Source organism: Sparus aurata, chromosome 1, assembly GCF_900880675.1.
Source record: "Sparus aurata chromosome 1, fSpaAur1.1, whole genome shotgun sequence".
NCBI lineage: Eukaryota > Metazoa > Chordata > Actinopteri > Spariformes > Sparidae > Sparus > Sparus aurata.
In genome coordinates, this window is record NC_044187.1 from 22651524 (window position 1) to 22677185 (window position 25662).

Sequence of the window (25662 nt, forward strand, 5' to 3'; positions counted from 1 at the left end):
TGTGTGTGTGTGTGTGTGTGTGTGTGTGTGTGTGTGTGTGTGTCTGTGTGTGAGCAGGCATAATAATATGGTCTTAGGTGATGATGTGCTATATTAAAAAGCACACACTGCACACTCAGTAAATGATCTGAGTATTATCACTTTTAAAACAGCAACACGTGATCATTATGGACAGGAACATGTCAAATTATCTGACTATTTGTTAAATTGTGCCGATCATCTTGGTGTCTTTTTTGTTTTTTCTTCAGTCATGGTTGTGCACAGTCAATATAGCTTGTGGCTGTTTTTGCACAGCATGGTTTGATTTTGTCACAGTTTTTGTTTCATCATTGTACGGTGCCAGAATTGAGCTTGTTACCTGTCAATCATCTGACACCACACCCACGGGGGTGAAAGGAAGCATGTCGCCTGAAATATTGGCATGGAAAGAAGTTATTTTCAAGATGCTTGTGATTGCAAGTTTGCATAAAAATCTAAATATCATATATTTTAAAAAAAAATACTGTAGAATGGTCAGCATTTGTAGATTCAAAGGTGTGTCTAGGTTGTTTTGTTTTTTCAGTGTTTGGAATTGTGTGGCCTCGCATGCGTACACATACATGATCCATGTAATCCTGCCAACAGCTCAGCAACACTGATCCTTTCCAAATCTCAAAAACCCAAACTAGAGTGAATATTCGCTCAGAAATCAAACCTCAGTGGGGAACTGTGCAGACTTCTCTGTGTCTGTCTTTGTCCGGTCAGAGGTTTCACAGAATACGCATGGAAATGTTTTTTTTTAAAGCATGACAAGCTGAGATTACAAGAACATTTTAATTAAATGTGCTTTAATTAAATTAAATGCCTTGCTTCCAAGTTTGCCCAGTGGCCACTCGTGGTACTTTTAGCCAAAAATGTCCCCTGCGGCTCAGAATTTATTTTCAGGTGCTCTATGGGGAAAATTAATTCTGTAAAACTGTTGGCAGGACACTGCGGACGGCAGACAAGTTCCATTATGACTCTTTGTATTATTATTTTTTTGATCCATGGAGGTTTATATTTATAAAATTTCCATGAGGCCGTGTAAAGTGATTTAAAAAATCTGAGCACCAGGCGAGCAACTCTCATCAGGCCGAGTAGGCGCCATCTTTGTGTTCACCATGCAGTGCTTTATAAATCTATGCCCAGAACAGCATAGGAGAGGGATAACCACTAAATCCTACACACTGGACCTTTAAGATCTTTGGGATTGTCGTTTATAGATGTCACTTTGGGCTTTCAAAAACTGGTTATTTTTAACTATTTGTTTGGATATCAATAGGTGTATCAATCATGAAGATAATTATAAGTCACAGACCTTGACACTTCCCCAGGTTTTCTGCCACCTCCTACAGTGGTGGTGCTTTTAACTGAAATCGTGTCCAGATTACTTTGAATGATCCATAGAACATGTCAAGAGTTTTCATAAGGACTATTTCTGTAGTAAAAAGTTGTTCCAATGGAAAAAGTTCACTGCATGTGTTGTGGTTTATACAGAAATGAACTGGGACAATGCTGCCGGAAAGACACATATCTAATTTTTTTGAAGCACAATGACGAATATACTCTCTGTGTACTTTTCACTTCAGTGAGGTACATTTTTAAGGCGAGGCAAGGTTATTTACAAAGCACCATTTAGACAAGGAAATCAAACTTAACAGGAGCAAAGCTATACAAACAAATAAGACAAAAACATTAGAAGTGCATTTCAAAGACAATAAAAACAAGCAAATTAATAGCTACATATTAGAAATAATGTATGCATCTAATTCACAAGCCACAGGAACCAGTGATGTTTACTGAGTGCACTAGTTTGCTAGATTGAATTCACGTCTCTATATATCAGGAGTGTACAAGAAAAGAATAACAATCAACATTCAGTTACCTCAGCTGCACCTCTATGATTCATTTGACTCATTCTGACTCTGTGTTTGTGTGTGTGTGTGTGTGTGTGTGTGTTTGTGTGTGTGTGTGTGTGTGTGTGTTTTTACAGGATTGAACACCTGAGCCTGAACATGGCCATGCAGTTGCTGGTGGGGGTCCCTCTAGAAATGGTCCACGGAGCCCTGCGGATCGGACTGGTCTATGTGTGTGGTGTGCTGGCAGGTGGGGCACACACGCACACACACACACACACACACACACACACACAGACGTGCAACAATTACAATCTCAATCAGTCTCTATTCAGTGCATACATTTCCCTCCATCCCATCTACACACAAACTCCACCATTGTTCCAATCTGCTTGTTGTGTGATTTTCGTGCGTTCAACAGCCTATCAGGTTACAGCCTGTGTGTTGGTGGATACTGGTCAATGAGAAAATGTAGCGTATGTGTGTGTGTGTGGGCTGTTGAGGACAGATGGCCTTGTGTTTCTGTTTCCTACCAGACGTGGTGGGATGTAGGGGGTTGTCAGAGCCCCATCAAAGCCCCTGTGCATCCCCCTGCGGTCATGTACAATAGGTCAGAGCAGAGAGAGTTATCTCAAACGGAGCTCAATCAGAGGAAAACACACACACAGTAATAATGGAACAGGAATGGGGGAGTGTGTGAGGAAGGGATGAAGAGCGAGAAGAGACAGAGGAGAGGAGATGAATTCATAAGTGTTAATAAGTCTGGGAGGGTTTGGAGAGGAGGGGGCAGGATATGAGAAACAAGGAGATGGGAGAGGAGAGGAGAGGAGAGGGGGGAGTGGAGTGGAGTTTCGGGAGAGCGTGCAGCTACAAATGAGAAAGAAAAAGCAGACACGCATCTTTGAACAAAATTTCACCGCTCCCTTCCTGCTTCCCTATCAACCTCGGGCACTGGTGCAGTTTCAGTGTTCAGCCCTGTTTAGCTGAGACAGTAAGTCTGCATTTCTGTTGGTGTGTGTGTGTGCGTGTGTGTGTGTGTGTGTGTGCGTGCGTGATCATGACCTCTGTTTCTCTTCACTGAATCAGTTCTTACTAACAAAGCCTTCCACTCCCACTGTTGATTTCCCAAACCAATCACTGTTTTTTGTGCCCAGAGGTGACTTTTTTTTTTTTTTTTAGCTACGAGATAACTGGAGTGGAATTATTGGGCTACTTTTTGAGATGATAATTGGAGATATTTCTGGGGGATGGAAACATGAAATCCAACAATATGCAGAGGTGGCAAAAGTACACATGTTTTACTCAAGTAGAGGTACAGATGCTTGTGTTGAAAAGAGAGTACTGATTCAACTTGTTTAATCGAGTATAAGTATGAAAGTGCAGGCTCTCAAATGTACTCAAGGTATAAAAGTTAGGCATTTCTGAATCTTTGCTTAAAGGTAGAACTTAAACTGAAAGGTAGAATCAGTGGGATTTGTCCTAGCTGTTCATAATTACACCAGAAAGAAGGTTGATTGTTGAAAGCATCACCAATGTATCAATAATTCCCCTCAAATGCATTAAAACTATAATAACAAGCCTGGAAGTGTAGAGTAGAGTAGAAAGTACAGAAATGTGTGTTATTATGTAGTAAAAGTAAGAAGTACTCAAGTACAGATAACAGAAAAATCTTAAATATAAGTTGCAGTAGATAAAAGTGCCCATATTAGCTCTTCTCTTCTTCCTCAGCCATCATAAAAGCTAACCTCACAGCTGCCCCTGAATTGACGGCTAGCTGGGGCTTCATCTGACTGGTCAAACGTTTGCATGTTAAGTGTGATTGCACATGGCGTGTACTTAAAATGTTTTTTTTTTTTTGTGTTCATCACGTCTCTAGCAACCTTTTTGCCATGTATTTTTTTATTATGATGATGGTAATCCAATTTATTGGTCAGAGTGTGTGTGTGTGTGTGTGTGTGTGTTACTAATGTCAGGAAAAAGCCAAGAGGATCGCAGGGTTTCAATTTCAGCCAGAGCGATTTTTGTTTAATATTCATGAAAATGATGTCTCTTTATTCTCTTTCTATCTCTGAGTCTCTCTGTGTGTGGTGTGTGTGTGTGTGTGTGTGTGTGTGTGTGTGTGTGTGTGTGTGGTGTGTGTGTGTGCATATAGGGGTCAGTGACAAACACCCTGGGGATACCAGCTGCAGTGGCCTGTAGCATTAACCTCGCAGTGAAATGAGGAGGAAACACACCATAAATCACACACACTTATGTACACACAGACACACACACGCACACACACTCTAACGCATCTGCTGTTTTAATTAGATATCGACCACTGGCGGAAGAGAGGAGGCAGGTTCTTGTTGTGTTGGTTGTAATGTTTGGGTTTGTTGTGTCTGGTCCGGGCCTTTTTAAAAAATGTTTTGGCAGCAGAAGGACTGGAGCCAAAGTCACGATTCGCACAATATTTAGCAACACGTGGGTGGATGTGATAAAACGAATATTTGCTTCTCACTGTATATCAGTGTTTCATAAGCAGCAGGTTTATGAATGATTATTTCTATAAAAGGCTATACGTTATGAAAACATGTGTACTGTAGGCCTGATTTGAGAAGAGGAGCAGAATTTAACTTAAAGATTTGACTTAAAGACTTAAAGTTTTGAATTGAAGACTAAATGGACATCTTTTAACTCTTACTCTCTCACTATTTCACTGCACGTTAACAACAAATATTTCTCTTCTATCTTATCTTTTCTTATGTGATACTGAAATCTATCAATCGATCAATCAGTCTTCATATATAGAGCACCTTTCAAGAAAATGAAATGCAATCCAAAGTGCTTTACAAGACTAACAAAACATGGAATATGGTTTTAGATGCACCAAACCTTGTTATGTTACAAAAGGCTGTGCCCTCAACATTTACACCATTTGGAAAAAAGATAGACCCCTCAGACATTTCAAAGCTCTCCTTTTTAAATGTTTATTTCTTATTTCTTTAATTTTCTTTTTCTTACCCCTTTCTTTTTTTTCTATTTCTCCTTTCTCCTTCCGCCTCATTTCCCTTCATGTAATCGTGAACAGAGAGGGGCTCAGCTGGCACTTTACAGGAGTCAGGTCAGAGTTCAGAGGTCAAGTAATGACACAGAGAGAGGTCAATGACCCTCTAGGGCCGACACACACTCTGACACTTTGATGATATCAATGGACTCGCAAGTAAACACACAAATTCTCATTCATGGACACAATAACGCCCAGGGTCTGCATGATGCAGCTGCGGCAACAGGCAGGGTACATGTGTGCAAAGACAGAAAAGACTGACAAGAAAGTAAACAACAGAGAGAGAAAGTTAAAAAAAAGTCACTTAAACCACAGAGTCAGTCTCATTATGAGTGCTGATGTGCATTGTTATTCCCCTTCATGTCCCCTGTTCGTTCTCTCCAGTTTGGGAGAACAGTTAAGATAAATGAGATGCCACTTTGGACTGTAAAAACTACAGGCCTCCTGGGGCCTGCTGCCGAGGAATTCCAAGAGACTGTGTCCTTGCCTGTGTGTGTGTGTGTGTGTGTGTGTGTGTGTGTGTGTGTGTGTGTGTGTGTGTGTGTGTGTGTGTGTGCATTTGTGTTTTTGAGTGTGCACGCAAACCACAATAATGTTATTAAAGCAAGTTAATTAAAGGGATGGAGGACACCCTGCCCAGACACACTGCCTAAACACAGGAACTACAAAAGGTGGAAGTGTCCTGAACCAGGTGTTTCAGTGTCTCTTGTGTGTGAAGAGGAAGGAAGTAGCGCAGGATGCTTTTAAAGGGTGTAACCTTGGGAATGAAAAGCTTAATTATATGATTTAGGGTCACAGTTAGATTCAAAATGATTTCAAATGTATTCAAATGAATAAAAGCCGCTACCTTTTTTACCTTTTTTATTTAGGTTTATGTGCATTTTCCTTTTTTAAAACATGATAATCAATTGAGAGGCTTGATTGAAAAATGATCTTTGAATTGATCTTCCCCCACTGTTTGCCTGTTATAGCGAGGAAACATATTGTACACACAGTGTATATGTTCATTCCAGTGTGTGGTTGTGTGATTGTTGTGTGTGTAATCAACAAACTGCTTAGATTACTCTGCAGTGTTTAATGACCTGGTGAGTCAGACGCTGCTCTTACACCACCTTGCTGTGCTGCCATTAGGGTTCACACACCTGAGAAGGCCCCACATTAGGCAAAAAAGGAAAGTCGTATTTGGAGCTAAATGTCAGGCTTGGCTTTTGAATGGTCCTTTTGTTTCACTTTCTGTCACATATTTCTTTGAAAACGCGGGGTTGGAAGCTGGCACACTGACTCACTTGGGGTTATCCATGAGAATTGGGATAATTTCATTGCAGTTGCCAAGGCTTATCAAACACAAAGACACCACACAGCGGTTTATAGATTTTATAATTCTGTAAAGAAATTTAAAAAAGTGTTATCTCTGGTTTATGTTGTATCAGATTTGATGATTTGTTTTAGGAGTGCAATGCTAGACCAAGGGACTGCTTTTCAAAACTGGTGACCCGCAATGCCATTTAGCAACTGAGTGACATCACTGGAGGCAAATTATTTGATTACATGCAGCTTCCTCTGGTACTCGACAAGACCTCTAAACACACTTAAATGTGTACAGTTGTTTAAGTTACCCTTAAAAACTCATTCCTGGGTTGATAGGTATAGTTTTGAAAGAACCGCGGTTCATGAAATATAGATACAGTCAATGTGAAAATGCAAACAAGAACCTTGGTGTTATTATGCACCCCAGGAACTGAATTCCCTGAGGTTCCCTCATGAACGGGACGATGCATGGTGTGTTTTCACAAAACTATCCCCTGTTAAATATTCAGTGTTGTCAGTTTCTGCAGTTCTTTCAATGGTTTAATCAAACTATTGTCTAATTTTCAGTGGTTTCAGTTTTGGACTATTTGTCTATTATAAAGAAGTGTGTAGCTTGACGCTTAACATCCAAAAAATCCCCAAACACCCCAAAATATCAGCACAAAAATGTATGTACAAAAGCAAAACTCCTTAAACATGCTGACAGAATGAAGCAATGTAAGGACGCAGACTTAAAGGGAATTCAGTTGCATCTGTATCATGTTTACACATCTGTGGTGTATTCTACTGTATGTGGGGCTATATATTTTCTCAAACTGTGTCTGTGCATGCGTTCTTTCCCTTCATGCTGTACCCGCTGCCATAAAAAGCACTGTGATTGAGATGCCGTGGCTTATCCTGTCATCCCTCCTTATGGTGATTTGATATCTGTGAACTCCAGAGCGCTTTCTGTCTTCTGTAATTATAAACCGTGTGCCTTTAGTGTGATATACTCTGCTGTTAGAGAGAGAGACTTAATGTTGCTGGGTGGAATGGTTTCCTGAGCAGCGTCCAAACCACACGACGGCATTAATGTGCACAGTTACGAGGTTGGCTAAATGTGCCTTAAGCTTAGACGGTTGATTTTATAGCTATTTGAGGGCCCAGCTTAGCCTGCAGCATTTTTTAAACCAGACATCTCACAAAGGATTAAATATCTGAATGGCATCTACTGCTCATGGGCCTGTTTATTTAGTTCATTTTCTGGAGTAAGCATTGTAGGTCCTTGCCCCAAAAGTACTGCAAGAAGTATGATTATCAGGAAACATAGAGATTATGTTTCAGTCCTCTATGTTGTAAATGTGTTCAAATCTACCATTTAATAAGGCTTCACAAACAAGAACAAGCCTTAGCTGTTCTAACCAATAGATGCAAAACAAGACTGAAACAAAAACAAGTGACAGTAGTTCCAAATTCTGCATATTCTGTGTATGAGTATGTGCACAGTGTATGTGCACGCATTTATGCATTTATATGCTAATCAGGCGCCTTTGTGTTTTAGAGAGAGAGAAAGAGAGACACGGAGGGAAGGTGTGTGAACTTAGAGGGAAGTATGGACCATTCATCAGCAGCTTCATGCGCTCTCCTTCTGTATGCAGCGTGGGCAGTTGAGTCTCATATACTTAGCATCAATAATGTACACAGGTCAGTGCCATGGAGACAAGCGAAGGAAAAGATATACTGAGAAATGAAGAGTGGATAGAGTGTGAGAGAGAGAGAAATAAAAGGAGAGAGTTTCTTTGCTTGATTTAATAGTTCAACTAAGCATATCTCTTTCTCCTTTTTTCTTTTTTCTACCCTGCCCCTGGCACCCAGTCTGACCACATTTCCTCAGTGGACTCGGTCTCTGAATGACCCCGTGTTTCAACTTTGAATGCTTGAATAGAAATAAATAGAAGTGCTTGATTGAATCTATTGTGCACGTGATGAATCGGTGCCGAGGTGCTAAAGAGAGTAATTCGCTGTTTGCGATTTGTATGAATGCATTTGTTTTACATACAAATCACAGTGTGCACTGGTACAGTATAAACACGCCTCTATTCATGAAGGCCTATTTATGACACGCTCGCAGTAAAAAGCGAGAGGCAAAGCAGCCTTTATGCCATTCAGAATAGATGTTTTCAGAGCACAGCGGGTCACAGTTTGTACAAAAACAGTTTAAATTAGCCAGTCACAGTGTCTGCCAGTGTTATCCTCTGAGGGAAAAATATTCAAATTTCTCTCCTGAATACTGGAAGTTCACACCGAAGATTGTAGCTCGAGACGCATTTAAAATAAACAAAGTACTGTATCGTTTAGAATTGTACCACATTTGAGAACATTTGCATAAAGTATATTTATCCATTTATCCCCAAAATGGCCAAATGCCAGGCTAAACAAATTTAACCTGTTTTTTTTTTTTACAAACACTGTAAAGCAGCTATAATCAGATCATGTGAGGACGTGTATGTAAAATGTGTTGCTCATAGTGATGAACCCACCGAGAATTATCGCTAAGTCCTCCCACTCGCTCTCATTGCATAGTTTTCAGCAGAAAAGGTCTGATATACACCACTGTGGACGACCTGCTCATCACCAAACAGTAGACGGACAAAGTTAGCACCTAGCTTTGAACATAGTGGAGCATGTAGCAGCTTAAGAGCCAGACATTTTGTTGGTTGAAACCAAAAACAGAGCTGAAAGTAGACTGAATATTGGTGTAGAAGTTTTAAAGACCAACTTGTCCATGTTGGCTTAAAAGATGAGATTCAAAGATCATTGCTGACCTTAGCAGAATTTGTTCTCTCAATTGCCGTTTCCAAAAGTGAACCTTGAACCGCTAATGTAATTCAGTATTTTCTGACTTTACTATTATTCATACAAGCAAGGTGTCTCTATTTCGCCTACATAAGCAAATGAGATCATCAGAGAGAAGATTGGCTACTTTCTTTTACTTGTAATGCACGTCAGTGGGTGGGATTCACATCATGGCCGTCAACATCCTCAGACACAAGGCGGTGTTGCTCAAACTTCTTTTGTCCACAGGGGCCACCAGAATCAACACATGATCAAAGTTCCTTGTGGCCTGTCCACTCCTCATTCATTCCCCTCAGTGTGATAATATTTAAAGGTGCACTATGTAGTTCTGGGAAAGATCTTCATTGACTGTTTTTTCATGCCTTAAGAAACAAGAACAAACTGTCTTCATTTTCCTGAATGAATAATATTTGGCGGACCCTGCCACCTTTCTAGCTACAGTGTCCTGGAACAACTTGTTTATTAAATATATAATAATTGATTAATTATATGTTAATTATTATGATAAATTTCTGAGTTTATATTATTAATATTATACATTTTTTAATTCTGGGTTTGAATTTCTTAGCAAAAACTACAAAGTGCCCCTTTAAATGTAAACGTGGTGGCTGTTTCCTCCGTGTTTGTATTTTGAGCAATGAAACAAAAAAAAAAATAGAAATCAGAGATTGAACACTATTGTATATTTCTAGTTCTGTCAAAAGTTCAGTGTCATTTCTAAAAGTAGCAATCTTTAAGGACATTCTCCTTCAGGTGTTTCTTGTTGCTATTTATAGAGGTAGATCATTCTTCATAAGAATGAAGAGGTCAGAACTCTAGCAATTTTCTCAAGTATTCAAAAAAAGGAAATAAGTGAAACCGTATTTGATCCATCAACTGTATATTACAATCTGGTGTCACCTGTGTCTCCTATTGGACACTAGCCTTCCCCCTCTGCCAGTTTGTAACAAAGATTGACCATACAGCCAAGCCAACCCTGTAGGTGCCCCATTGGCCGATATGCATATCATTCCATATCTACCTTATTTAAATGTTTGTCATGTGTTTTGAGATGACTCTGATGAAGGCCCCAAGGTGAAAGATGTTGGTCTAACAATAAAGTTGCTCTACTTGCTGGTGTTTTGACCTCTTTCGACTGAACTCCCTTCTCCATGCACTTTAGATGTAGGTGAATTTGTGCCAGAAAGCCTTAATCTGATACTACAAGCATACCACACTTATTTACCAATAACAAGTTTCTCTGTCATCACTACAGGGTCTCTAGCGGTGTCCGTCACTGATATGACGGCTCCTGTGGTTGGATCATCTGGTGGCGTGTACGCTCTGGTCTCAGCACATCTGGCCAATGTAGTAATGGTAAGTTTGTCTGTGTGTGCGCGTGTGTGCAGATGATTATCACATCACTCAGCCGTCCTGTCACTACAGAACGTTGCCACATCATCAAAGCAGCCTGTTTTGGGGCCCAGCAGGTGCTGCTCTATCTGCAGATGCCACACATTCCTCACCATCACCATCAGTTTTTCCTTCTCCCAAAGATCAGAAAGTGTGTGCGCATGTTTATGTGACAGCATGTGAGGAAATCTCATCCCGCTGCACTCTGACATCTGCGTCTGCTCTGTTGGGTCTGAACGCCCCGTCCACAGACACATGAAGCAGAAGGCACTCAGGTGAACCTCTGTTACGTGTAATAGGGTACTCATCGTGCACCCGGCCTGATCCTCCACAACATCCTCGGGGTCAGAGTTGAGGAGTTTGTCCTCCTCCTCCTCAGCTGAAATCTTATTATCTAACACAGCAAGAACAGATTGCGGGTCAGAGTGTCTCTGGGGCTTTTCAAAATTGACGTGAATTGAGACAGAGGGTGAAATCTCATGTCATTTTATGTCAGCATGTGTGTGCGCTTGTGTGTGTGTGTCTGAGGAGGACGTGACCTTCTAGCACTGTGTGTTCTGTCTTCAGAACTTGAAAATGTCCTCATGTATTCTCCCTCTCCCTCTCTCTTTCTGTAGAATTGGTCGGGAATGAAGTGTCAGTTTAAGTTATTCCGGATGGCCATGGCTCTGGTTTGCAGTAAGTCTGACTAAAGATGCCACACTCATCTTTGACCTCATCTTAAGAAGAGTTGTTTCTGTCACCAGAGTTTAATCTCATTAGAGAGATCTGAATTTCATCCAAAGGCAACAATATTAAACCCTCTGGCAGTGCAGCTTCAGCATATAGAGACAGTTTTACCCATGAAGAGCTGCTGAGTGTGGTGAGGCAAAGTCCGCCCCTGTTAATTTCTTCATGTGACATTACCAAATCACTTTGCAGCCAATGTGGGAGTCCAGGGAATGCAGGACTGGCCAACAGCACATAAAGGGAAGGGGATTATGTAGATACATATTTGTGGAGGAAAAGATCATCTTTGCTGTTTCTCGGATTACTTTTTTGTACATCCCTTCCCTCCAGAGGAAGGAAGATTAAAGATTGAAACAAAAATGAAGTTCTTTTCGGCTCAAAGTCAAGTTAATTGTTGGAATATGTGGTATGCTGCTTACATAATACTGTAATGAGACTGAGCACAACCATGGGGCCTAGTGGGAACCTCCCATATTTTGTTTTATTTTTTGCTGGCGAGTGGGTCAGTCTTCTGGTGCATCTTGACCACAAGATTTGTTTACACTTGACCCCCATTGTTCAGAAGAGACATGGCTTTGAATCGGGAATTCCAGATCTCAAATATACAAAGAATTGAAGAACATGAAAACATTTTGTCAACTCAAACATTGTCCTCCTCAATCTTTTATTTAGAAATGTTTTTGATGGCATCTCTGTTTTAACACCGGTTCAGACTCTTCCTCCACTGTATCAAAGCATCAGTTCACATTAAATTGATCTAAAGTTAATATGAGGCTTCAGTAGTATGAGTTAGACAAATTAAGGGCCCATCTTTCTGGTTTACAGATCTTTTAGTATGAAATTCCCTATTTGTGACACTATCCCTCCACCGCATGGAACACTGAGGGAAATTTGTACTTCCTGTTATGTAAATTCTTTTCAAGATGATAAAAAAATACAGAGTGCAGCTTTTTGCACATCTTAGTGTCGACAGGTGCGCATGAGAAGATCAAAGGCCGACAAAATCAGGAAAAAGACTTATCTAACCCGATGAAGGTCTAAGTACCGAAACGCTGTTGTCAAAAAACTTAATCGCAAGTGAAGTGGACAGTGTGCAGAAGTCTTTTTCCTGAAGATGATACAAAAATAGAAGCAACTCTTCTACCTTCTACAAGAAATTGATATATTCTCCACTTGCATAATGTAGTGTGATGTATATCTGCTTTATGAGCACGTCCTTTTGCTTCCGGGGCCAACTCTATAGTATACTTCTGTAGTTTTCTCTGCTTTTTCACTTTTCACACTTTGCGCTGTCTATATTGTTAATAGCTAACCACTCGTTTTTTAGTTAACCACTGTTTAATTGTCGATTCCCCCCTATATCTAGCTAATATTGTGTTTTTCCCTCTCTGTGTCTGTGTAATCGCAGTGAGTGTAGAGTTTGGTCGGGCGGTGTGGCTGCGCTTCTACCCTCCGGCCTTCCCTCCGTGCCCCAACCCCAGCTTTGTAGCTCACCTGGGAGGGGTGGTGGTCGGCCTGACGCTGGGTGTGGTGGTCTTGCAGAACTATGAGCAGCGGCTCCAGGAGCAGTCGCTGTTCTGGATCTTCTTCTGCGTCTACACCTTGTTTGTGCTCTGCGCTGTCTTTTGGAACATCTTCGCCTACAGCTTGCTGGACGTGCGACTGCCACCGCCGCCGTGACTTACAGAAGCGTATGTCAAGACACTGTATCCCCTATAGACTACTCCTCCATTGGTAGATGCTTAACCTCCTGGTTGGATGAGATCTGAACTGTCAGCCACCATCCTCTTCCGTCTCGGATGGAACCTGACATGCAGCAGCGCCTGCTGACGCTCTCATCTTACCTTTCTCAGCCCGCCTGCTACCTTTTCAGGTTAAGCCTTACGATTGTTCCCACTAACCGTGCAAGCCAACCTCCAACCGCTCTTTGTCTACATTTCTGCTGGACGTTTGTCTCAAGAGTATCAGCCAGTGGGACATTTGTTTTGACAAGACTGTGTTGACAAATGAGAAGCCTCGGATCTAACACAACCACATGGCTTAACCTACTCTGCCTCTGCCGCCTCAATCCAACGGTGCCTTCTCGTGGAGACGTCGGCCTGATGAAAGTATTATTTCTGCACGGTTGCCTCTTGTGTAGGGTGACAGCAGTAAAACCCTGAAGTACAAACAGAAACTTAAACCCTGTTTCTGACGGAGAAAGGTTCCTGAAAATCCTGTAATCTGCCTGCACCCTCAAAAGCAGTAAATAAAGAGTAAGGCCATGTGAGAATTTAGGTTTAGTTGGTGTTATTTCATCGTTTTCAAATGGTTGAGAGGTTTAGACTGAGCAGACAGCAGGATGTAGAGAGAGCATTGAGCCACCTTAAATAGTTATTGTGAATTTACCTTTGAAGGAGAGTGTGGGTTACCTTTCAGTGTTGCTTTCAGCATTTGGCACCTCCCCAGAGAAGGATTAATTTATGTTCAGCTCTATTTGAACCTCTAAGTCTTGTCTTTGACTTGACAATTGTACCATTGTGTGTACAGATAAAAAAAAAAGAAGCAGAAGTGCCATTCAGAATTTAAGCTTTCAAAAATGATGCCAAAACATTGCGACACGCTCCAGGGAAAGAGCACGTCCCCTGACAAATTGCTTTTTGTGTAGGAAAAATGAATCTCATTTTGTCTGTGAGGCGGTGGCTGAATGTACCGTGAAGTTTTCATGATCTCTAAAGAGTCTCTCACTGACACCTTCGGGACAACCCCAGAAATGCAGTCAAAATCATTTTTGTGACACCTCTTGGCATTTGCAGAGAGTTTTTGCAATGGATGAGAAATTGCAAAAGGAGTTTATTTATTGATTGGTGAATTAAAGAGAGTTGTATTTAGAAGAGTCAAAACATTCACAGATGCAGACAGCTGGGCCACTCAGAAAAAGATCTAGTCGTTTTTCTCATTACCAAACGTAGAAGAGCACACATGCCTGACCTCGACTACATCCAGGCTGGGGTCGTTTCACTCTCACATCGGGAGGCAATGGGGCATAGTAGTAAATCGATGCTCTCTCATTAGTTTTTTGTCACACATGAAAATGTTAATTGATTGAAGCGGACGGAGAACGACCCCAGCCCTGAGCTGTAGGTCTCAAACTGTACTGTACTTTAACCTCATGTTACAGTGGTAACTGCTTCGCACAAATATTATTATAATGTCATTATATACAGATTAATATTTTAACATGCATTTGCTGTTGATTTTTATTTTATTTTTTTTTAACTTGGTGATACTGGTATGTTGTGTAAATTGTTTGCATTGTGACATGTTAGCTATATTCTGTATGTATCCTATTTAAGAATGAGTTAAAAATGGTCTGGGATTGTACATAATAAGGGCTACGACACAAAAGGAGTGGGGGGTAAATCGCTGATGATATTTTAACATTGTGCATATTTTGTAGATTTGATATGTACATACTGGAGTACATTAAACCGTTTTTATACAGAAACAACATGTGATCTCTTTGGATCTAACTTTGGATTTCTGTCCTCATGAACACTTTTAAGAATTACGTTAAGAAAACAATGCTGACAGACCATCAAAACCAAAGTATGTCACCGTAGATACACTGAAGTACCCTCAATGAGGAAACAGTACTTAACTGAAGTAGAATACACACAATTTTATGGTAAATTTACATAAACCTTGGTAAAATTCATGGGAAAATACTGTAATATATGATACAGTTGTATTGTGTTTGTCACTGAATTAGACTGTAATTAGATTTACAGAATATATGTTGCTAATTTTTAAAGCAAATTTCCAAAAACAGGTTTACAATATATATATGTCTTTTTCATGGTAATTAAGTGTAAATAAAACATTTCTGAAATTCTAAAATTCTGGCAACCACAGCTGCTGGTATTTTACTGTAAATTATACAGAATGTTTTTTTACAGTGTATCAGTGTCTCATTAACGTCACAAAAAAAGGCTGCAACCTTTAATATGCCAAATTTTCTCTCAAGTTAAATCTAGCCCATCGTGATTTCCCCGAGCCCAAAGTGACGTCTTTAATTTGCTTCTTTTGTCCAACCAACAGCTCAAAACCCCCAAACTCTGCAATTAAATATAGTAGCCCTGCACAGCTTCAAGGTCACATGTGCTCACACACACACACACACACACACACACACACACACACACACAGTTTTATTCCAGATTCAGGACCAGGAATCACCCCCTGTTGTTCAAAGTAGAGTGCTCAAACCAAACCTGTCCAAAGCCTTGAAACCAGATTAGCTTCAAACCTCAAACCCAAAGCAGACATCAAAGTGATCAATGAAATGTGCGAGCAAACAAGAGTCAACCATAATTCATTTAGAGGAGGGACCCTTTAAGCTGTCACTGAACGTCTTCTCCGTCTAGCCGGCACAACCATATGGAGAGTAGCGATTTTGAAGACGCACAATGAAAAATTCATTAGGCAGCCAAGGAAAGCCGCCTCAGTTGTGTTTCCCCTTCATAAATCTCCAATTTCAAAGGTAATCATTCACCCTGGTGAGAAAGAGAAGACAAGTGGAGCTGCAGGGAAGGAAAATCTGTCTGAATGCATTTGTAGTGTCTCTGCATTTAAGCTGCCTGCTGAGAGCAGCACTTGTTACAATTCGGCCCGTTTTAATATGCAAGGAGTGGGACTTAAGTTGACAGGTTATACTCTGATGAATAATTATTACTAATGTTTCAAACTAGATGTTGCTGTGACAGTGGAATTGGTGCTTTGGTTAACTCTGTGGTCTCCAGTATTTATACGGCGTAGGCAATTATGATGCCATGTGGCCAAAGTATTCTGACAACCAAACATTATTATGTTACACCATATGTGACTTTGAACGTGTTTTTCTAAAAGTAAGAATAAATATAAAGTCTTTACTCCCCCTGGCAGCTGTGACATGCTTCATTTCAGCCACACTGGAGAGGTTGTTGTCTCGTCAAGAAAATGTGATGCACCACTTGCTAGAAAAGAACTGGAAATGTTTCACTACAAATGTATCACAGCGTTCTGGTGCTCCACCACCTGCAGCTGGTGCCCTTTTTATTTCGCAGCAGATGTAAATGGAAACTTGTTTTCAAAACCTAAAAACACTACTGAAAAGAAACCATTAAATAGCTCCATACAGCTTGGCTGTCATAATCTAAGTCTCTAGAAGCTTCAAGCTTCCCACATTGATTTGAAGCGATATTTTGACATTTTGAAGGCAAAATCTTCACAGTAGTATCTCAAATTGAATTTGAAATTGAAATTTTATTTACATTCTAAAACAATACCCCATTTACTTCAGTTGTTTAGGACAACGCCACATGCTATTTTATACATATGCTCAGTCCAATCACAGATTGAATGCTAAATGTCTCTATTTCGCCAACACGCTAGACCAAGTTTTATTTCTGCAACATTGTCTCCATCAAGAGGACACTGACGATATAACAACCTGCAATAATATGAATGTGCAAAGTTGGTGTGCGAGGTCAGACAGAACACCCACAGTTATGGACTCACTGCTGAACAGTGTACAGATAGAGAAAGATAGAGAAAGATAGAGGGATATGGGATAGATAGATAACTGAACAGAAAAAAACAAGACATAGTTTAATCTACTAAAAAAGGCCGGTTGCCAGATGTAACATCTCTTTGACATCCCATTGTATTTGATTGGAATTCTAATTCTTATATTTAACTCAAACAGCCGATCAGAAGCTTTACGGAAGCTGAGAAATGTTGAACATAAGACATGTTTGAGATGTCTGACATTATGCCATTTGGTAGGTCTGTAGTAAAATCAGGAAATACTTTTTGCTATTCATGTGTGTAATCATATGATATTAAATGTATGATGTAAAACAAGGCAGGGTCTCACATAACAACACCATTTGCAGTCTGTAAGAAACCCTTTAAAATCATTGCAATATCTTAAAAGAAAGTCACTGGAGAAACCTGCTGAGATCATAATTATCCATCTGGCTCTAAGTCTAGGGGCGTGTCTGTGACGTGACGTTTGTTTTCTGTTCCTCGCGAGACTTTCGTGTCCACCAGAACTTCCTCCAGCTAAGCGCCATTTTCGGCGTTGTCACTGGACTACAGCATGCTGTTGTCAAACAGATAATAAGAATAGTGTTTTGCGTTGTAACGCCTGTTTTTTCAGTATTCCTCAAAAATGGGACGAAAAAAGAAGAAGCAGATGAAGCCATGGTGCTGGTATCCTTTTGTCTGGATGACAAAACAACCAACGTAGAAATGCGAGAGGCTAACGTTAGCTCGACAGAAGGAGGGCCTCAGCTAGCCTCTCCGTACTGTTGTCTTATTGTAAGCTAGCGTCAGACGCTAACGTTAGCTTAAATATTTGGTCATTTTAGACTTCAGTACATCAGCACTTTGCAGGTGGATTTTATTCAGTTTATATTTGATATATGTTAAACATTTGGTGTCGAGTACATTCACGCTGCAGTTAATTTCGTTAAGTTTACAGGATTGGTAAAGGAAACAAGCTAAGCTAACGTAAGCTCCGCTCCGATGATGGCTAACGTTAACTAACCCGATAGCCATGCATTGACGATACAGGAAAACAATTACGATCTAAGCGTCACTGATAATAACTCTGATACCTTGTTTATTTCGAGTTGTTAGGTAACGTTTCAACTTGATATGTCGGACCTCAAAATGCGTAATGTTAATTAAGACGCAGGTTTTAGCTTTGAGGCAATAATGACCACCTTTGTTTTTCAAGTGATTCTCTGTCTTGATGAACTTTGCTGTAGCATGGTATATTGTTGGTGCTTTTCTCCTTTACTCCTTACACAAGGTACTGTAATCGAGACTTTGATGATGAAAAGATCCTGATTCAGCATCAGAAGGCAAAGCATTTTAAATGCCATATTTGCCACAAGAAACTGTACACTGGCCCAGGCTTGGCTATTCATTGCATGCAGGTGGGTGCATTTTCCTTTATCGTAAATCTTACTTAATTTCATTTAAGTGCCTTTGGTCCTGGAACATTATGGTACTGAAGGCTCAATTACTTGTCCTTCATAAGGAGGGAAATGCATGTGCTCTCAGTGTTATGACCGTATGTACTGGCTCACTATGCATGTGTTTCAGGTGCACAAAGAGACGATTGACAGTGTACCAAATGCAATTCCTGGAAGAACAGACATTGAGTTGGAGATCTATGGTATGGAAGGGATTCCAGAGAAAGACATGCAAGAAAGAAGACGAACGTTGGAACAGAAATCGCAAGGTTTGTACAATGAAATGTGCTTTTTCTTACAACTGTTGGTAAAAACGACAATGATTGTATCTTTGAGTACTTAAAGTTGAGTTGTTGAGCAACTTTTAAAAGGGAAAGGCAAATCACAGGGTATCGTCTTAGTTAATTGAATAATAATGTCCAATAATGTGTATGTATATTTTCTTGTAGTCCCTTGTTCTTAATTCACATTTTGTTTAAGCGCATCAATTAGCTTTTGGTATGAGTGTTATCTTTTTATTTTCAGAGAGTCAAAAGAAAAAGAACAATCAGGATGATTCTGATGAAGACGATGATGACGATGATGAAGCAGGACCATCAGCACAGCAGGCTGCTGTTGTCCAGCCCCAGGCAGGCTATGCTGCTCCAATGGCCCAGCTTGGGATGCCTCCTGTGACTGGTGCTCCTGGGATGCACCCTGGAGGATATCAAGGCAAGGACCTTTTTTACAAATTTACAAATTACAAAATTACAAATATCAGAATCTCTGGGGTCAAAGTATTGAAGTTGACAGAAGTTGAAATATAAAGCTAGCAAACAAAATTCAGGCCCTAAGAATATTTTAGAGGATTAAATAGTTAAACTTGAAAGGTCATTGTACTTTGAATTCTGCCCTCTTCCATCCTTATTATAAGGCTTAAGTGCAGAATTCATTCTTGGCTGTTGAGGGTTTGTAACCATGAAATGTCATGAAAGGTCATAAAATGGATCATGACTTTTTTTGTAGGGGTTCTGACAATGTCTTGCATTTGGTGTCAGGGAATAAGTAGAAACCCTTTGTTTTGTTTTGTTTTTTGATAAAAACAGTGCACGCGCTGTCTCCATACAGCACTACAACATTGGAGAGGGTGTGGGATTAGTGCACATGTATTCTGCTGTGTGGTCAGTTGCCTGGTTATGTATCATTCTGTCTGGGCGGAATGATATTTGATCATTTTCATTTAGGACAGTTGATACTGATACAATTTAAGCCGCAAGTAAACAGAGCATGTCCTTTGTCTCATTGTTACAGGAATGCCTCCTATGATGCCGGGTGTCCCTCCCATGATGCATGGCATGCCTCCTGCCATGCATGGAATGCCACCAGGGTAAGTGCTCTCTCATTGACTGTTGAATGACACTTTAGATTCAAGTTCATTTTTGATTCTTTATTCATATGTTCACAATATATCTTATTTATTTTGAGGTACACACTACATATTGCTTTACTGTAGTTATAGTGACAGCAAATCATAATGATCTTATTGTCTTCTGCAGCATGATGCCAATGGGTGGGATGATGCCTCCCATGATGCCAGGGATGCCTGGTATACCCCCAGGTGAGTTTTGGTTGTATATATCACAGGACATTTAAAATCTATTACACTCACAGGTTGACAACATTGTCTTGGAAATGTATGTATTCTAACAAATTATGACCTCAGAAAAAAACAACTCCCGTTTCTTACATTTTTAAATTGTAGATGAATATGTGTCATTCTTTGTATGTTAAATGTAAGAGTTCTCAATGGAGTGGCATTCTAGCTGCATCTGTATTTTGCTCTGTATATGTTTTCAATGTAATATGCTGTAAGAAGGGTTAATGACCTGTTTGGTTGATTGTTTAGGAATGCCACCTCACATGGCTCCAAGGCCAGGGATGCCCCATATGGCCCCAGCCTCCGCAGCAGGAGCAATGCAGAGTCGACCGGTCGCACCAGCGGCCCAGCCCGCCATCACTAAACCTCTCTTTCCCAGTGCAGCACAGGTGGGCACAGTGTAACCCCTCTAACAAGACACACACAGACATTTCAGACAGTTACCATGTTTCTGAGGCATTGCCCTCATTGTCAATGTAGATTATACCTTATTATGAACACAGCACTTCTTATTTTCTATTTCCTCATTTTCTGTAGTCAGCTGTTCCTCTTACTCAACTCCCCATTCTGTTTTTCTAATCAGTGTTGCTATCATGTAGTATGTTCTGTTCTCATGATTGAATTTGGCTAGATTATGTGGACATGTTACATGCTGTACAACGCTGTGATCTCCTCTCCACCATGCTGCAGATGGGCTCTGGTGTTCATAGCAGCACAACAGCTGTTTCCTCTCCACCTGCAGACCTTCAGTCTGTCTCCTCCCAGTCTCCCTTTCCTAACACGCCACAAGTATGCTCACAGACAGGACTTTGACTTGGACTGTGGCAGCTGCATGTCGCTTTACTTATTAATCTGCCTGTAAATTCTTGAATTTTAAACTGGGCTGATTTCTAACAGTATTTGCCATGTTGGCCTACTTGTGCATCTAAATTCAAGATTCAGAGCACGTTGGCTGTGATGTTGGTGTCCGAGGATAATTATCCCTGACGATAACTGACACTTTTTTGTCTGAGCTTTATTTCTGTGCATGTGCTTTAATTAACACAGAATGAGGCATAGCAGTGGATCTACATTGATCTTATTTTGCATCATCCACCCCTCCTAACCTCCTGACGCATGCATTCTGCAATGACGACTTATCATGCTTTGAAATGAGTGAAACACATTGTTAGTTTTTTTTTTTTTTTTTTATCCCACAATCTGAATTGGTACTAATCAGTTGATTAGTTATACTTATATCTCTTGTAGGGGTAGGAATCTCTTGGCACCTCACGATTCTGAGGTCATAGATTCGATTCTAAACCGATTATCGATGCACCTCGATGCAACCATTTTTTTTTTGTACATTTCGATCCATGTTTAAAAATAATATTGACAATTAAATCTGAGTTTGCTGCTCAGTTTGCTAATCACTTCCTACTTTTGTGATAATCATCAAAAAAAATCAACAGATTAATAACCTTCTCTAATATTTTATTAAAGAAAAGGCTTTTCTTTGTCACAAATGGATATGACTTTCTATGAACAGAGTCTTCCTGTTACAGGCAATGAGCATATCCCTGAGAGAAAAACAGTATACTGTAGCCTTTATAAAAATGCTTGCATTTCAACACATTATGGACCTATGTATCAGCTCTCATACTAAAACATGACTACTTACCTACCAGCTTTCATCAAAGTGTCCAAAACTTCTGTTTTAGTTTTACTGTAGAGCGTTGGTATGGCTGTGTCAGTGAAGTAACTCTGAGATGGTATTTTGTATCTTGGCTCTAGAGTCAACACCATTGTCACCACATTCTCCACAACTGAATACGGTCTTAAATCCAGTGCAATTAAATGGCATCTGCAACAGATCGCAGCTTCTCTCCCAACTCTGGGTGGTATCGCACAAGGTGGTTACTCAAATTAGTTGTGTTGCAGAAGTATTTAAGTTGAGTTCCACACACCTTACAAACTACGTAGGTCACTTCTCCCCTCGACTTCATGGAACTCAAAATGCTGCCATACAGTAGCTTTCAGAGAAGTCGTTGCTGGTGTTATAGTCTTGGTGCTAGCCATTGCAGCCATTTTGTCACTGCTCAAACATAAACAACGCGCACATATGTGTTCGGTGCACATGCGTGTACAGCAGAGAATCATCAGGTGCTTTCTGTTACGCTCTGCAGCAGGCAAACTGAATGTTGCAGAGGGCGAACTAATTTCATTTTTAAAATTCCAATTATTAACTTATCTGCATCAAGACATAATCATCGCGAGAGAATCGCGTTGCATCGAAGAATCGAACATTTTTCCCACCCCTAATCTCTTGTATCATAATTGGATCTCACAGGGCTCCAGACCACCGTCCTTAAAACTAGTGTCAACTATTCCCAAGTAAAAATATTTATATTTTTTATAATATTTAAAACATTTTATTTATAATATGTTTCTTTATATCATTGTCATCAATAGTTATATAATCATTCATAGTAGCTTTACTTCCAACCTTTAAAGTTACTTGGCAGACGTAATCGTGTCCATTGATTAAATTTACACTTGTTTTGATGTCACATGCAACTGCAGTTGATTGTTGAACGCTTAGCTTCCTCTGGACAGAAACTCGCTGCTGCTGTGTGTTTACCCGATGGCTCCTTGTGCTATCACTTCCTTTAGTCAAACACACCACAGGACTCGTCTGCCAGCTGGCTGCTAACAGCTAACCAGCTCTCCTCATGCCAATTATCAATAAGGATCTGTTTTTTGCAATGTAGTGTCAAGGAAAAAATGGGTTGCATATCCCGTCGATAGTGAGTTTACTTAATCCCCTTAGATTTTTTTTTTCCTCACCCACTGATAGAAACTATAGTAACAGTATGAGACGACATGCGCTGATGTAGTCAGCAGCTCAATCGGTCATTTGCTATGTGAAGATATGCATACATAAAAAAAATTCCTCCTCAATTCTGTTGGTCCCATAAATATTTTCTATCATCCCCAGGACAATGGGACACTGTTGGTCTGGAGCCCTGTCATCTGATAATTAATTTCTATTGTGTCATGCACAGTTTGCGCCTGAATGGTCTAGTTGCAAATAATTTTTAAAGAATTTAGTTCTCCAATTAAAGATTTCACTGATCTGCTGGCATAATGTTGTTTACAAGTCAAATTTATATACAATTTCCACATTTAGATTGAGTATATTCCAAGTGACCAGATAAAATGTAATTTTTATATGATTTAAACTGAATGTTGGGTGGGTTTACATTCTTAAAGTAATTTACCACATACTGGTTCTCACAAAGGTATTATCTATTGACTCTTCTGTGTCTTGTTTTTTTTTTTTTTTGTATCTTGGAAAGGTAAATAAGCAGCAGTTTGAACATGACTTTTTTACCTTCAGATATCTGTATTTACCTGTATTATGTCTTTGCACAGGCCCAGCAGAGCACTTCTGGAGTTGCTGCTTCAAACAGCATAGCCACCTCCTCCGACCCTCCCAAACCAACATTCCCAGCCTACACCCAGCCCTCTGTCTCTTCTTCCTCTTCCACTTCTTCTTCTAATCCCTCTAGCAGCACTGTGGCCAAACCCCCAGCCACAGTGACCAATAAGCCTGCCACCCTCACGACCACGAGTGCAACTAGTAAGTTGATCCACCCTGATGAGGATATCTCACTGGTAAGTTGCTTGAGCTTTCTATTTTGACCTTTTCACAGTAAGTAATGATTGATACATATAATAGTACAAATACAGTAATGGATAAGTTAGTGCTGTATTTAACCACCAGTCTGGTTTTGAGTATTGGTATCATAAAATAAGATATTTACAGTGTCAAATGGACCATATAGATTGTATATTCTGACTCTGAAGGATGATTCTGAACTTAAATATCCTTATTGTGAAATCAGGGCAGGCCAGCATTGGCACCCAATTCCTAATTCCATTTTTTTTGTGTTCATCTCTGTGCTGTAAGGGGCATAATTGCATTTCCTTGGTCTGAGTGTTCGCTTTGTGTGTTGTCCCCACCAACAGGAGGAGATGAAGGCCCAGTTGCCTCGTTACCAGCGTCTCTTACCCAGGCCAGGTCAGGCCCATGTGGCTGCTACCCAGGTCGCAGCTGTGGGCAGCATAATGCCCCCACAGCAAGGGATGCCACCACAGCAGCCTGGCATGAGGCATCCCATGCATGGTAAGGAACTGTTTGTTAGGAAATCAGTATTTTTTCAGTGTGGTTGTAATGATTCTTAAAATTCACAGTTATTTTAAAATCTTGGGTTCTTTGTCTTTTTATGTAAATAAAAAGTAAAAACCTATTCTCTTAAGAGCAGTACATATTAGAGATGTGCAGCAAAAAATATTTTTTACAGTTGGATGTGAATCAACTTGTAATGTTGTAATTTCCTCGTAGCCCCTGAATGCACCATGTAGAGAGCAAGCAGGTAGTCAACAGAGGCAGCTGTTTACTGCAGGTTGCAAGAACACGAGAGACACTTCAGTGTGTCAGGCCAAAACAGAAAGTAAAAGAGGTGAAGTTTTGACATAGTGGTGGCAACAGGTTGGTCGACCTGTCACAGTTTTGGAAGATGGTAAAGCAACTCAAGAACACAGATGATTTTATCACTTCCTCTTTTTCAGAATCTTTAAATTAACTTATCTTATGTAATGTTGACCCAATGAGAAGTTAAAAATAAACAGTATGTCTTGCCTTGCCTATGTCTTCAACTTTGATATGATTGAGAATGTGACATAATGTGTAGTTAATGCGTCAGTTCTCTCATTTTTGCACAATGAAAGATGTGAATGATTAATTGCCTGAACACGTGGCCCCTCATTGAGCTACCCCTTAAAAACTTAAAAATCTTGTTTGGTCATTTCACAATATAATTTAGATTACATATTAAAATTAATTAATCAAAGTTAAAGTGACATCAGCTGTTAAATCTGTTGAATTACAGTACCAACACGTTCTGCTCTCTCTGCAGGTCAGTATGGTGCTCCTCCTCAGGCCATGCCAGGCTACATGCCTGGAGGGATGCCTCCATATGGGCAGGGTCCTCCTATGGTGCCCCCTTACCAGGGAGGCCCTCCCATGGGCATGAGACCGCCTGTCATGTCTCCAGCTGGACGCTACTGAAGCAGCAAAGCAGCCACCACATTAGGTTTGGGGTTAACACCTTTCTCTCATCCTTGTGCTTATTCAAACCTAGCTGCAAGCAAAGAGCAATCAGACCAGTGGTGGTGAAGACCAACTTTATCTATTAGAACATGTGGACATTATATGTAACATCTTTATTGGAAAACAGCCAAACACCACACAAGTTCCTGAATGCTATTTTGTTGTTATTTGAATACATGTGAGGACATATTTTTTCCCCATAGGTTTCACTCAGGTTAATAGAAGTGAAGTGTGTTGAAATGATTCATATTTCTTTTGAAGCTGCTGGAGTTACATGAACGTACCAACCCCTTAAAAAGGCAAGTTTCTCTTGTAAACATTTGTTTAATTTTATTTTGTAATTTTTTTTGTTTTGATAGTTTGATTGAGGCCCTCACAGCACGTTTAGGTGCTGTTGGACTTGCGTCCCCAACCTTGGTTGGTGAGGGTCTCAGTGATGAAAATGATTCCAACTACGTAGTGTTACAAATTCATGACTCGTCAGTCGCTAGCTTTACTCTTATTTCAGGTTTGTTTTTAATATTTCCTGGTCAGAAGGGTACCTGTATGCATCCTTTGTAATGTTTTATGAATCTGTTGTAATAAAATTCATCTTGAAATCCAATGCTGGTTTGTCCTGACGTACGTGGAGGTGAGTCATGAAGGTTTGTACTGGTGTTGTATTTCTAGACATCATATGGCTC

At 40.2% G+C, this 25662-nt stretch overlaps 2 protein-coding genes across 7 annotated transcripts in view; both read left to right on the forward strand.

Moving 5' to 3' along the window:
* Nucleotides 1-16097, forward strand: part of rhbdl3 (rhomboid, veinlet-like 3 (Drosophila)) — a 66179-nt gene extending 50082 nt beyond the window's left edge. For 4 of the 5 annotated variants that reach the window (XM_030432279.1, XM_030432294.1, XM_030432302.1 and 1 more), the window contains 4 exons: nucleotides 2012-2124; nucleotides 10319-10419; nucleotides 11073-11133; nucleotides 12593-12864. In XM_030432279.1, the coding sequence (XP_030288139.1) occupies nucleotides 2012-2124; nucleotides 10319-10419; nucleotides 11073-11133; nucleotides 12593-12864 (547 nt within the window). Of the gene's footprint in view, nucleotides 1-2011; nucleotides 2125-10318; nucleotides 10420-11072; nucleotides 11134-12592 lie in introns of all 5 variants that reach the window. The other variant, XM_030432285.1, reaches the window with a different exon arrangement.
* Nucleotides 16098-17244: 1147 nt separating this feature from the next.
* Nucleotides 17245-25583, forward strand: znf207b (zinc finger protein 207, b). Of its 2 annotated transcripts, XM_030415662.1 has the most exons (11): nucleotides 17245-17418; nucleotides 18023-18149; nucleotides 18319-18457; nucleotides 18714-18899; nucleotides 19479-19554; nucleotides 19724-19785; nucleotides 20074-20213; nucleotides 20515-20613; nucleotides 23239-23481; nucleotides 23836-23992; nucleotides 24786-25583. In XM_030415662.1, exons 1-11 carry the CDS (start codon nucleotides 17378-17380, stop codon nucleotides 24935-24937), a joined length of 1422 nt encoding a protein of 473 aa, XP_030271522.1. In that variant the 5' UTR covers nucleotides 17245-17377; the 3' UTR covers nucleotides 24938-25583. The 2 variants fall into 2 exon arrangements, with proteins under 2 accessions (XP_030271522.1, XP_030271531.1); XM_030415671.1 differs by lacking the exon at nucleotides 20515-20613 and having other exon boundaries at nucleotides 17246-17418.
* The last annotated feature ends 79 nt before the right edge of the window (nucleotides 25584-25662 follow it).

Coding starts and splice junctions, on each gene's coding strand:
- znf207b (XM_030415662.1), top strand. CDS start 17,378: ATGGGACGAAAAAAGAAGAAGCAGATGAAGCCATGGTGCTG. Junction 18,458..18,713: donor GTTGGAACAGAAATCGCAAG/GTTTGTACAATG, acceptor TTTTATTTTCAG/AGAGTCAAAAGAAAAAGAAC. Junction 19,786..20,073: donor GATGCCTGGTATACCCCCAG/GTGAGTTTTGGT, acceptor TTGATTGTTTAG/GAATGCCACCTCACATGGCT.